The sequence below is a fragment of the Dasypus novemcinctus genome, chromosome 29 (genome assembly GCF_030445035.2).
Source record: "Dasypus novemcinctus isolate mDasNov1 chromosome 29, mDasNov1.1.hap2, whole genome shotgun sequence".
NCBI lineage: Eukaryota > Metazoa > Chordata > Mammalia > Cingulata > Dasypodidae > Dasypus > Dasypus novemcinctus.
The window spans coordinates 7,452,499-7,467,345 of NC_080701.1; the positions used below are offsets into that span (position 1 = coordinate 7,452,499).

The following is a 14,847-nucleotide window of genomic DNA, read 5'->3' on the forward strand; positions in this document are numbered from 1 at the left end:
TTGGCTGACCATTACTTACAAAAGCTGAACTCTTACCAGCCTCTCACGTCCTCTGGCACTTTTGCAGTTGTCATGTATGTCCTTTGTGGTGCCAATGTTACCACCCACTTAATTCCAGTCTCTCTTTCCAGTGTTTTCATTTCTCTAATTATCGGTAAAACTTCCTACTCTGCATTCTGCCAGCAGTTTCTTATAAAACTAAACATACAACTACCAAACAACCCAGCCATCATACCTTCTGGCATTTATCCCAGAGAAATGAAAACGTATGTTCTCATGAAAATCTGTACACAAATATTCACAGTAGCTTTAATCATAATAGCCCAAATTCAATACAACCAGGTGTCGTTTACTAGTCTATGTTAAACAAACTATCACACATCCATACTATTAACTACTAACTCAGGACATAAAGAAAGAACTACTGATACACACAACAACTTGGATAGATTGTAAGGGAATTATAGTAAGCAAAAACAAAAAGTCAACCCAAAATGTCATATAATGTATGATTTCACTTATATAACATTATTGAAATGATAAAATTATAGAAATGGAGAACTGATTAGTGATTGTCAGCATCAAGTTTGGGTGGTGGGAAGAGGAATGGGGGTGTATATAGCTATAAAAGGACACCAGAACAGATCTTTGAGTAGTGAAGTGTTTTTTATCTTGATTATATCAATGTCTGTATCTTGGTTGTGATACTGTACTATAGCTGTATATAAGATTGCCATTGGGGGAAATTAGGTAAAAAGTATAACAGATCTCTCTATATTATTTCTTATAATTGCATGTTAATCTTGAATTATCTCAAAAGTTTAATTAAAAAGTAGTTATGTGTTACATATGTATATTTACACATGTCTATAATTTTCTCTAATATTCTACTACTGTTAAATATTTAATTCATTTCAAATGGTTTACTACTATATAAGAAGAAATTTCTTATTACTAGAAACATTAGAAAGAATACTGACTTCCCTGTGTAGAAGTGAGTCCACTCTATTAAGCTGTTAAAATACAGGATATTTGGCAGTACTTTATTGCCATAAAATGTAATTAGGTAATCTACAAGGCAATACTGAAATCATATTCACTTATTTACCCTTATGTAGGACTTAAAGGTAACAAATCTCTTTTATGATCACATGTGCACTGGTCAAAAATATTTCACATGCCCACAATAAAAGAATAGTAGCCTACCAAGGTCATATGCTAGAATACATTAACTTGAGCTTACTAATAAATGCTCAGTTTTATTTAACAAAGCATTGAACAACTGTTTAATTATCTCATATATATTCATCTTATAATAAAATATATAAGCCTGAGATAATTTTTAATAGTTAAAAATACATAACTTACCTGCACACAGAACACTGCCGTTGAGGCTGAAGAGCAGTGAACATAACAATCATAGAATAGTTTCGAGGTGGTGCCTTTATAAATTTCCGGAATTTGTCACCATTCATTCGGAAGATTGAGCGCCTGGAACTCCATTCCATTAGCTGTTCTACTTTTTCAGCTAAAAGATTCTGCAATTAAACATAGGAATTTAATTCACTTAGGGTTAAAGTTCTTTAGTTTCTATTTCATATGAACAGAATTATATAAGATTATATTTTTCCCCAAATTAATTTGTCTTTGTTTTGGTGAATATATTCATTATTAACTGACACTGACCATATATACAAAATTTATTTCATTTTCTTTTTCCTAATGTTTTCAAAGATTTATAACAGACATTATATATAAAAGTATCAGGTTTCTGCATCCAGAAATATTAAAGTGACATACTTTCCCCCAAACCACCCACTGAAAACAGCTAAAAACGCTAGTCATCATATAAAACAAAAGCCTAAGAAGACTGAGGGCAGAGGGAAGAAGGCAGCCTGGCTAGGGCCTTGGGCCTGAAGAACAACACAGTGGTAAGTTTCCCGGATTTTCTTTTTCTCTACTACATCCCAGACTGGCTGCCGGAGACCCAACAATCCAAGGATAACCAAAGGCGGCAGCCAAAAAAAAAAGCTCCAAGGAAATTCTTCTCTCTCTACTCAAAGGACAAGGAAAGGGACGCCTGGAAAAAGCATTTAGACAATAACCACTCTGCTCCAGCCAAGCACCATAGAAGAAAACCTGCACCACCTGACTAATAAGGCTGGGTGGATCAGGGCTTCGCTCTCCAGATCCCCAGGTGCTGTCAGAGGAGGTCTAAGGGAGCCAGCACTTCTCCCCCACCCAACGCGCTGTGAGTGGAGACCGACTTCCACATCCCGTCCCTTCTGGGGTGATGTCAGAAGAGCAGTGGAGAGCTAGAACTTTCACCGCCACCCCAAAGTAAAGAGGCCACCCCTCTCACCCTGGCAAGTCAGTGGACGTCAGTGGAACTAATAATGTGGCACCTCTACCTGTATCCACGAGGGAGCACCAAGCAGAGCCGAGTGGAGAACCCAAAATCCCACTTCTTTCCAGCAGTTATGTGACACCCCCCCACAGGTGTCAAAGGAAGCCAAGAAGGGAATCTGGCCTTCCATCTCCACCTTGCAGTAAGGAGGCCACCTCTCCACTCCCCTGTGGAGCCGTGGCAGGGAATTTACATGAGATCCCAGGGGCTCAGAACACCATACCCAAAATGACCAGGATTCCACTGAAAATCACTTTCAACTTGAATAGGGGTAAAAATAATCAGCAGACACCAACACCAAGACAACACAAATACCAGAATTATCTGGCAAGGATGTTTAAAATCCTTTAAAAAGGAAAACAATTACGGGAAGGAGTTGTGACTCAACGGATAGAGTGTCCGCCTACCATATGAAGGATCCAGGGTTGAAACCCAGGGCCTCCTGACCTGTGTGGTGAGCTGGCCCACATGTAGTGCTGCCGCGCACAAGCAGTGCCATGCCAGGCAGGGGTGTTCCTCGTGTAGGGGTGCCCAACTCACAAGGAGTGCACCCCACAAGAAGAGCTACCCCACACAAAAAAAGCACAGCCCGCCCAGGAGTGGCACTGAACACATGGAGAGCTGACGCAGCAAGATGCCGCAACAACAAAAAAAAGTGACAGTTTCCTGGTGCCACTCTGTTCCTGGGAGGAGGTGGGGAGTGGGAAAAGAACACTTTAGCTTCTGAATATAACACACCTAGTCTTTGGATCACTCTTTCTACCTGAAAAAGTCTAAGAACTCTATGGAGCTGTACAAGAAAAAGAAAGTCCTTGTCCCCTGCAAAACCAAGTATCGGCTGTCAAGGGAAAAAGGCTTGCACTGTGCTGTTTAAGCCAGCTCTACTCTAGAACTCTGAGAAATGTAATTCCCCCCTCCCCAACTAAAAATGTGAGGGTGGTCCCAGCGAATCACTCATAGATGGGAAATGTCTGAGAAGGGGAGAGAAGGTGACAAGCATCTTACCCTGTTAGGGCTCTGCACCCACCTGAGCTAGGAAACGACAAATAGAAAGAAACGGAATGGAGACGAAGCGGGCTAAAAAGCAGAACCTTGAATTAGTCATCTGGCAGAGAACATTTAGGACAGCACACATGCAGCATATTAATTGTAGAGAGAAAAACTGTGTCCTCATTACTGGGATAACTGTTAGCGTTAAAAAGCGAGAGTGGGGGGTGGGCGGGGGTGCAGGAAACACGACATGATTTTGCCATATCAAAAAGTTAGCAACTAAACTGATCCTAACCTCAAAACAAACAATATTTAGACTTGATTATATTTAACTTTTAGGGTTTTAACTCTGATTTCAAATACACTATGAGAACACTTGCCATACAATTAAAATAATAATGTCATTAAGCTGAAAGTTAAATAAAATTTATTTTAGAAACTATTCTCTTTCTCATCAATACACCCAAAATCACTGAAAATCAAGCAGAAACATCTTTATTAACTCTTCTTGGTTTTAATTCTGAGAAGTAGAGTGAGGGCATTTTCTAGGTTTCATGTACTTTACTAGTGTTTGCTTTATAGGAAACTGTTCCATGTATTTAATAAGATTCATTTATAAGTCTTCAAATGTGTGTTCAATTGCTCCAGTATCCTATAACATTTAGTGAACCAATTTAGTTTCTGTAACTTCTTTGTGCCTTGGAAAAAATATTTAAATAATAAGATAACTACCATATAAATAAAATATTTTATTTATAGTAACTATGACCGTCTATGCAGAGAGAACATCCAGACTGGAAATCAAGTAGTACAATCCTCTAATGAGGGCAGAAGAGAACTGGTCTAAGAAACAGTTACTTATTCATGGGTTACTAGGGTATCTTAGTATACTTGTCTCATTAAATACACACACATATATACTCTTTCCTTTTACTATTCATTGAATTTCTATAGTAATTTTATTCCATTTTTTCTTGTTTAAATACTCATATAATTCCATCAATATATATCTATCAAAACATTAAATAACTGTGAAGGGTCAAAGATTTTACCCTACCTGCAAGCCATTAAGTTATCTAGCCACTGTTTCATGGATGCTAGCAGAAAGGAGACTCCTCAATAGAAAAAAGGACTATAATACTTAGAGCACATCAAGCAACGTAAGCTTCAGGTCAACCACTTCCCAAGCGGGAGGTGTTGAGCAGCCCAGGCAGAGGATGCATACACAGTGGATTTTTATCACAGCTGAGGAACCCAGAACTTTGGAAATCCCTATCTTTGATAGAGACTGTTAGCAAACCTGCCCAACCCGTCCCCTGGAGGGAAAAATCATCTTTATTATCCCACACAGGAAACTCTACTGCTGATGTGGAGAGAGAGATATTATTTCTCTCCTCCAGGCTCTAGGTATTAAAATATCCTTAAGGCGGTAGACTTGGCCCAGTGGTTACAGTGTCCGTCTACGGGAGGTCCGAGGTTCAAACCCAGGGCCTCCTTGACCCGTGTGGAGCTGGCCCATGAGCAGTGCTGATGTGCGCAAGGAGTGCCCTGCAGGGGTGTCCCCGCATAGGGGAGCCCCATGTGCAAGGAGTACACCCCGTAAGGAGAGCCGCCCAGCGCAAAAGAAACTTCAGCCTGTCCAGGAATGGCCCCGCACACATGGAGAGCTGACACAGCAAGATGACACAACAAAAAGAAACACAGATTCCCGTGCCGCTGACAACAACAGAAGTGGACAAAGAAGATGACGCAGCAAACAGACACAGAGAACAGACAACCGGGGTGGGGGGTGGGGGAGGGGAGAGAAATAAATAAATAAATCTTAAAAAAATAAATAAAATATCCTTAAAAGACAGTCCAGAACAAAGGTGGTTAACGTCTGCTCGGAAGAGGTGCAGACAGCTGAGAGACCCACGGAGAACTGTCTCCCAACATTATCGATCAGTGCATTTCTAAAAATACTAAGTTAATACATATGCTATAAAAAAAGCCTAAGTCAAACACTGAATGTAGGCTGATGACTGGCCTAGGGTTTAAAATATAAGTGCTCAAAAGACAGTATGAAAATATACAACAAAATGTCAACAAAGATTAACCTCTGAGTGGTGGATGTGGGTAGCCCTGACACTCTCCTATCTGGATTCTAACAGGACTTATGGGTTAGCTAAGACAAACTCAACCACCTACTCGAAAATATCTTTGGTGGGATTACATTATGTGTGTGTGTGTGTGTTTAAGGCACCAGACTTCAAAGGCTAAATCCATCAATCACTTCCTACCAAAATATCCACATATTATAACAAATACTCTAACTATGCTTTCCTTCCACAAAACCTGTATTAAATAAAAGAAGCAGGTAAACAAGGATGGTATTCATATTTCCCAAGTACCTTTCACCTTCAAGATGACATTAAGCTAATTTACTGACATAACCACCAAAGAAAATTCATTAGTAGAAAAAAAAAACTTCTATTATTAATACCAGAGACTAGATAAATTACATCTGTCCTTTTAAAAAAAATGCCTAGTCGTAACTTGTCTTAACTGAACTCTTTTTGAACACTTAAATTACTCTGTAGTTACTATACTGTTTCAGAATTAAGAAAAAAATAAATGTTTCCTTTTTCTAATTGAGATCCTAGAAGTTGAAAATCACAATGCTACAGATTTTAGAGTACACGGTCATGTTTAATACCGAAATTCAAAGAAAAAATATAGTATTTAAACAATCTTGCCTTGTAAAGGGTAACATTTCAACTATATGTATACTTCCCACTTCAGGCAATCTGGATAAGAAGTCCTTTAAAAAGAAAAGACTCTATAGTCCCATCAGTCTAACAGATCCACTACAGGTATTTTTGTTCTCACTGTTCTTCCTAAAAGCACTGTATCAGCAGCGTACAGTACTACCTACAATGCATGGGAGTGTGCTTCACTAAACCCTTTTCAAATGTGAGGATTCTGTCTTTTAATATTACTTAATAGGTTAAATTTTAATCTTGTTATTTTAATTTGCATTATTTCCTAACAAAATTGAACAGTTTTCTACAATTTTGCTTCCTAGTTATCTCTTATCAGTTATCCCATGTCCTTTACCCTTGATCTACTTATAAAAATAATTTGTTCTGTAAATGTCTTATTTATAGAAGAGATGGAAATATACGCAATAAAACTCTCTCTACATAATCAAAACTAAAACAGAACCAGAATATTTTGTCACTTCTCAAATACTGTATGATTGCACTATTATGAACTAAATATATTATGTGAAATATAAATACATTGTGTGAAATATGAATACAGGTACAACTGCATTAGATCATTTTTCTTTGAAGTTCAACAAATGTAGGTTAATACTACATGCTAATGTCTGACCAAAAAAAAAAAATTATACTAAGTGAAGCAGACGAGACATAGAGTACTACATATTGTATGATTTCATTTATATAAAATGTAAACATAAGTCACTTTATAAAGATGAAATTAGATTAGTGCTTATGAAGAACTGGGGAAGGACCACTAAAGGGTGTGGAGATTGCCTTTTTGGAGTAATGAAATTGTTCTAAAGTATCTGAGATGATGAATGTACAAAAGAGATTATACACTTTCAGTAGATGGTATGGTATGTTAGTATATATCAATAAAACTGCTTAATAAACAAATAAATAATTGTGCACAAACAGCCAGAAATAATCTCTATGTACAGCAAGGTAAACGGAGAGAGATTAAGAAGTGAGGAATTTTCTTTGTCTGTTTTATCTTTATTATTATTATAATGATTGAAATAATGAAAATGCTCTTATAATTTAAGTGATGAGCATACAAATTTGGACACTTTGGATGAATTGTATGTTTTATTAATATGTATCAATGAAATTGATTTGTTTATAAAAATACTCTCTCTTCTAAATTATCCACTTTTTACTTACAGGGTGTAGCAGTTTGATATGGTTATGAATTCTAAAAGCAGATACTGGATTATATTTGTAATCTGGTCTGTACCTGGGCATGATTAAGTTATAATTAAGGCTTTGATTAGGTCACATCATTAGAGCTTGATAAAAGACATGGCAAAGGACAGAGTTGAGGGGTTTTGATGTTGAAGTTTTGATGTTGGAGTTCGATGCTGAAGCCTTAATCTAGACATACAGAGAATAAGCACACAGAGGAAAGAGAAGCCAGCGCAAGGAAGAGAGGAACCCTGAGACCAGGAAAAAGCAAGCCCTGGGAAGAGAGGAACCCTGAACCCAGAGAGAAGCAAGACCCTGGAAGGGAAGAACCCAGGAAACCTGAGCCCTCACAGACACTGGCAGCCTTCTTGCTCCAACACAATGGAAATAGACTTCGGTGAGAGAAGGAATTTATGCTTTATGGCCTGGTATCTGTAAGCTCCTACCCCAAATAAATGCCCTTTATAAAAACCAACCATTTTCTGGTATTTTGCATCGGCACCCCTTTGGCTGACTAGTACAGAGGGTAAACAAGGAAGACAGAGAATAATAAGTGAGGAAAAAAATAATATTTTTAAAGTATATATTTGATTATATTTTTTTAATTCCTTTTGTTTAAAAAGTCTCAATTTACTATATAAAATCTCAACACTCTAAAGCTTGAAAAAAAAAAGTAATATACACATTCTGACACCACAATAAATATCAAATAATGGTGACATTAAAAAGTGAAGTCTCTTACTTATTCTCCTTTGGTATACCTATTGCTTAATTATTCAAATGTTTCTCTTGACTATTTAAACCAGGCTAGAATGCCAGTAAAATCCACATGACACAATACTGCACAAAAATTTTCCCATGAATCTTAAATATCAAACAACTTTTAACATTCAATTCTCAAACATAAGCATATGGAGTAATGGAAGTGGTCTGTTCCATGACTGATGGGAGAGCCACGACTATGCATTTGCCAACATGCAGAGAAATTCACCATGCATTATTGAACTTTACTTCATGTAAATTTAAAAATAGATCAACCAGGATAAGAGAATTCCAAAATGAAAGACAAACTTTAACAAAAGAACCTTGTATTACAAATGAATAACATCACCATAACTCTGGGAAACAATATTTTGAATACTCTTAAAGCTAGAGAAAACGTTCTATACAGAAATGCTGTACTCTAGCTAAACTTTTTTCTCAAAGGGGTATGGATTAACATTTCTGTTATTTTGTGAGTATCCTAGTGTTGAACAAATAAGTGAACAATAGATAACAAAAGTTAGATTTATCACTTCCAGAAAAGAGTTACAAATAGGAAAGGCAGAAGGCTAGAATGAACCCTGAGGTATAGGATAAGAGTTGCAAGAATCCATACTAACTTGTGGTTTTAAAATATCTGTATTTTATAAAGAGATAGATACAGAAATAAAATATGGCTCTGGACAGATGGCTGCATTAGGATACATATATTCCTAGCTCTGTTCACTGGGAGGACCAAGGAGCAGTGGCACCCCGAAAGCACTGAGCACACCTAGCACTAAGACGTTTGTTTTTAAATACCAATCTCCAGTACAAGAAACCAGGGTTCCTTGGAGAAGTGGTGGAGGAAGGAAAAGCACGAGATGAACTTGGAATATCCTGTGATGCCAAAAAGGAAAATAGTAGTCAAAGAAAGGCATGTCAAAGTACAGGCTCAGGGAACCTAAGGTACTTATACTAAAGATCACATTAATAAGTAGTTAATCAGGAAGTATTTGAACTCAGTTTTTCTACTGCTAACTCCTATACTATTTTCACTATGTGTGTATACATAAATATAACTTCCATTTTTTATATTTTGTATTATACATACACATACATACATTAAAAAAGAGAGAACATTTGAAAAAAGGGAGAAAGTTTGTTATAAAAGTTCCTCTAATTCAATTTCTTGACTCAGCCTAGAAAGATTCATAAACAAGCATCATTTATGGCAAAAAATAAATCAAACAAATTAACTTATAGTTTCCAGTTACTTAAAGGTTTTAAGGTAAGATAAGTAAAAAAAAAAAGTATGTAAAAAGTGACAATATATTAAAACACACTTGAAGAACATAATAGCAAAAATACTGACAATTAAAAATGAATTCAGGGAAAGAGATGTGGCTCAAGCAATTGGGCCTCCGTCTACCATTAGCGGGTCCAGAGTTTAATACCCAGGGCCTCCTGGTGAGGGCAAGTCGGCCCACACAGACTGCCAGCCCACACAGGAATACTACCACGCCCAGGAGTGCTGCCCTGTGTGGGAATGGCGCTCCATGTGGGAAAGCTGCCCCACACAGGAGTGCCAGCTGGCGCAGCAAGATGACGCAACAAGAGACACAGAGGAGAGAAAATAAGAAGACGTAGCAGAACAGGGAGCGGAGGTGGCACAAGAGAGTAATCGCCTGTCTCCCAACCGGAAGGTCCCAGGATCAGTTCCCAGAGATGTCTAATGAGAATACAAGCAGACACAGAAGAACACACAACAAATGAACACAGAGAACACACAACGGGGGACGGTGAGGGACAAGGACAAAATAAATCTTTAAAAAAAAAAAATGAATTCAGAGCACATGGTTAAGGAGAATCAGTGTAAAATTCCTTAGAGGTAATGCTCAGAAGAGATCTGATAAGCTGTACTTCTGAACTTTCATTACAAATCAAGACTAAAATGAGAATTGCAATTAACCCCAAAGAGTCTGTTTCATGTATCAACTGTTAGGTAGCACATACTTTTGGCAAAAAAGGATCTGGCAATTCAAAAAATGACATCATATCCAAAACAATTTACATTTTTGTGAAAGCATGATTTTAAATTTAAGTATCATGAAAACCTAAATGTCTCTCAATTGCCAAATGGATATGCAATATGTGGTAGCTATACAATACAGGGCTATTGGGCAATAAACAGGAATACAGTAACAACAAATGCTACAATGTGGGCGAACCTCAAAATCATTAGACACAGTAAAAGAAGGTAGGCACAGAACACCACATGTTGTTTGAGTACACTTATATGAAATGTATGGGAAAGGCAGACTGTAGAGAGAGAAACTGAGTCAGTTTCTTTATCTGTAAAATTGGAACAGTAACTTCACAAAGACTCAAATGAGCTGACGAATGGAAAACTAGCACAGCATCTTGCAAATCACAGGTACTCACTGTTCCCTTCTCTTCTGGTCCATCTCTATTGACAAGGCTACATTTATGGAAAATGAGAGATGAGTAAGGCAGATCCTACTCTCAAGGCCTTATAACCAATCAACTCTGGTATTAAAAATATATATTGCTTCTATTGATATGAGGTGGTTGTGGCTCTCCTATTAAGTATATGGCATAGGGCTGACTCAGGAAAGGAGGGCATGTAAGATCTTATTTCTGTAAACACTTACTGACAGTGGCTACTTTACCTTCAGTGCAGAGAACTGTGGAATCCAGACAGGTCCCATTAGTAAGGAATATGTGAGCAGTTGGGCTTTGACTGCCACCAACACAAGACTAGGAAACTGACAATAGGTGTCATAATCTGTCATATCAGAAAAGGGACAGGAACTTGAAAATTCAAAATCTTCAAGGAAAAAGTCCTTTGTTACCTTGTAAAAAGCAAGAGCTATCAGGTGCTACACAGTAACAGTTAATTTATTCAGCCATACTAACTACAGATCACCAGATCTCTTTCTTATATTTTTATCACAATATTGATGAAAACCATATTTGAAGACAAGTTACTATAATAAAGGAACTGGAGTAATCTATATGGCAGTCACCAATATATGGCATTAATCCATTTTGCTCTCAATTGTTTAAATAACACACCAATTCACACCAAAAATATGAAAAATATTTCACTAAATAAAATGTAAAGAGATAATTCAATTCAACAGTGAAACTTTAAATAGGAAAGAGATCTCACTAATCTAATACTTTTATACCCATTTTGTTTGTTTGCTTCCAGCATTTGGTCTCAAGGTACATTTTAATGATGATCAGATGCACTAAAGCAAAGATACCATGGCCTCATGTTTAAAATATATATATACACACACACATATATCTGCCAGAGGACTGGCTCTTCATATACCAGTATTACTTAATATTTTATTACAGGTACTTGCTATCATCACAGCAGCCATATTTTCAATTATTTTATCGTAGAAATTTTTATCAAATATGAAGGACGACTAATGCTTCTAGAAACCAAAATATCAGAGCATCATCTAAGCTTCACCCCATCTACATTACAAACTGATTGTTCACTAAAGATCACCAATAGCTTAAGACTACAGTCAAATACAAATACACTTTTTATCAAACTGCCATAAAGAGAACAATGAGTCAAAGAAGAAATTAATTGTTAAGAACTCAAATTGTCCCTCATGAAGGCAGTGCAGCCGTCCTGCTGGAGTGGCCTGTCCCGTGTCTCGAGTGCATCCCTGCTGTCGACCCAGCACGAAGCAAAGCATCTCCTCCCCGGGCTGTACAGAAGGGCCTTGCTTAGTGTTCTTCACATCGTGAATCCTGCCTGCTGCGCAACTCTTGAGCTGGCAGAGGAAGGCGAGCTACCCAGACCAGGCCCCGCCTGCTTTGAGGGAGGAGGGGGTGCATGATTCTAGAAAGGGGTGGAGAGGCGGGACAGCAGGGCCCTGAGCAGCCATCCCCTCCCTCTCTGTCATCTCTTGCTCAGACCTTACTTTAAAGGAGTCATCCCTGGCTTGACTTTGAAAGGCCTCTCAACTGTGCCAAAAGTTCAGCTGCAGTTTTACAACCATTCCATAGGCTTTGGGGATTTATTTTTTCCCCAGGGAAAAGAACAGCCACTAGAAGGCTCCCATTTTTGATGTTTCTTCCCACTGTGCAGAATGTGCTCGTTTTTAATTCACGTTGATCCCTGTGAGCATTTGACCGGCTCTGTAAGTATTTTCCCTAGCGCTTTTTTTTTTTTTAATGGATATCATTTGGTTGATACTTGCTTTGTGACTCCAGATTGCTTAATATATTGGACAGAGGTAGTAATTTATTTTACAGATAGAGTAATTACACGGGGAAATTTATAAACCTTAAATATTATATATTTTATTTTTCGTACATGTTTGAAGTGCAAATCTGTGGAAATGCCATTTGTTGGACTTAGTTGACATTCCCATCATAACATCGTATGTCACAAGAACATTGACGATGGACTTCTGATTAAAGGGCACTGGAAGATGAAAAACAAAGAACTCAAATTGTATAACCTCTACGGGAAATATAATGTGCACGCTCTCAGAAAACCTCAACTATTAATATGTTCAAAGGTGAAAAGGTAAGAGATTCAAAATACTTCAAAAACAAATCATGCTGAAAGTTCTTTGATGCAGAAAAAAGCAAGCACTTTAAAATTAAAGAAACGAATACTGGAAAACCCCAGACCAATTCCACCTCAGAGGAGACTCTAAAGATAATTGATCTGTGTAAGTACATAAAAAGGAAATTCAACTATGACAGGTACAGCAGTCTCAGAAAATTTTTATGTAGGTATAGTTTTATATTAGTTTTCAAGCTCAACATGTCAAAAGATAGTAGTACCAATTCAATTCAGACGTGAATGAGAAACCAAGAAAGTAAGTTATTTTAGAAAACATTTATTCAGATGCTCATGCTTTTTTCAGAAGGACGTTTTCAACTGATGGTGGTACGATAGGCAATTAAATGAACTTTTTCTACACACTCGGTAAAAATATTTCTAGAAACTTTTAATCAATGGTTTTATCAACCTGAACTCTTCTCAGAAATTTTCCCTGAGGAAAGATGCACATCTTGGTTATCTTCGTATTCCTCAAAACATCCTGAACATGGCTAGCTCCAGCTAGGCTCCGAATTCTATAAACATATACACATATATATCGAAAGAATGTACAATTTGTAAAAATTTTAAGGTATTATCTAGGAATTATTTATTAGCCCTTTCCAAACAATTTTTTAGAAGGGGTTCTCACTTCTAGTTTATCACAGTTTCTTTGCCGTATTTACTCTCTGGTTTACAAGCAAAGATAATATTGAAGAAGCAACTGTTTCCCTGCATACTTATCTCATTTATATTTATAACTGACACAACCATAAGATCAAAAATTTGAATAAGAATCAAAGATTTAATATCACCTTTATTTTTGCTAGGCCCTTTTCACAAAAATAAAATAAAAGCAGCAGCACATTTATAAAAACACATCAATATAAATTCTATAATGAAAAACATTAGGTTTTGTTCCATGAGACACTTAATTGTCCCACAGTAGAGATAAATTTTAACTATACTAATGCTTGATGCTGTTATACTTTAATTTTATCCAAGAAAACACATCAGAAAACATCATGCAGGGTTTTTATATTTTTATATTTGATACCAGTGGTAAGAACAAAATTAGATTAATGAATATATGGAATTATATAAATTCAGATATGCCATGAAATAGACGTAATCCCCAAAATGTAAGGAACATCCTGGAAAGGATACAAAACAAAAAGCAATGAACTGATTATAGTAATTAATTAATCACAACCATTAGAATATAATCCAAGAAAATAATTCTAAAGAAAAAGATCTAGATAATTACGGGGGGTTTTTTGGTTTTTAATTCCCCCCCCCCTCCACTGTCTGCTCTCTGTGTCCATTCACTGTACTTCTGTGTCTGCTTGTATTCTCATTAGGCAGCTCTGGGAACCAATCCTGGAACCTCCTGGAGTGGGAGAAAGGCAATTACTCTCTTGCGCCACCTCTGCTCCCTGTCCTGCTGCATTTTCTTATTTTCTCTCCTCTGTCTCTCTTGTTGCATCATTTTGATGCACCAGCTCTCTGGGTCAGCTGGCACTCCTGCGTGGGGCACCTTTCCCATGCTGGGCAGCATTCCCACGTACGGGGACACTCTTGTGTGGGACAGCATTCCCGCGTGGGCCGGAATTCCATGTGGGCCAGAGCTCACCCTCACCAGGAGGCCCTGGGCACTGAACCCTGGACCTCCTATATGGTGGACAGGAGTGCAGTTGGTTGAGCCACATCCATTTCCCATAATTATGTGGTTTTAACAGCAATAAAAATAAAATAGTTATGGAATAAGGAATATATTAATACCATGAAATATCAGAGATTGAAAGACATATCTGTGGTCTGTGGCTAGCAGAAAAACTATTGTAACATTAAGTGAGAAGATAAAAGGTACAATGCTTATACTAATTAGAATACAAAAGTATTGATAAAGGCAGATCATAAAGCCAAGTAAATAGTTGAAAATATATTTTTTAATACTGGGAGTTATTCTGTTTATTTTTCACAATAATGTAAAACTATTCTTAATTTTTTGTTTGCTTTTTTTTATTTGGGTGGGCTTTCTTCATGACTGCTTTCATCAAAACACTATTTTAGTGCAATAGCCACCTGCCAACGGAAAACAATATTAGCTTGGGACCATTACATTATATCTGAAGGATCAAGATATAAGTTCA

At 37.2% G+C, this 14,847-nt stretch overlaps 1 protein-coding gene across 5 annotated transcripts in view; it reads right to left on the reverse strand.

Moving 5' to 3' along the window:
* The window catches only part of TUSC3 (tumor suppressor candidate 3), a 245,212-nt gene that overhangs the window by 181,939 nt on the left and 48,426 nt on the right, over positions 1–14,847 (reverse strand). For all 5 annotated transcript variants that reach the window (XR_011647748.1, XM_071212625.1, XM_058289935.1 and 2 more), the window contains exon 2: positions 1,369–1,538. Coding sequence is in view for 4 of the 5 variants with exons in the window: in XM_071212625.1 (XP_071068726.1) it covers positions 1,369–1,538 (170 nt within the window). In the remaining variant the exon portion in view is untranslated. The remainder of the gene's footprint in view (positions 1–1,368; positions 1,539–14,847) is intronic.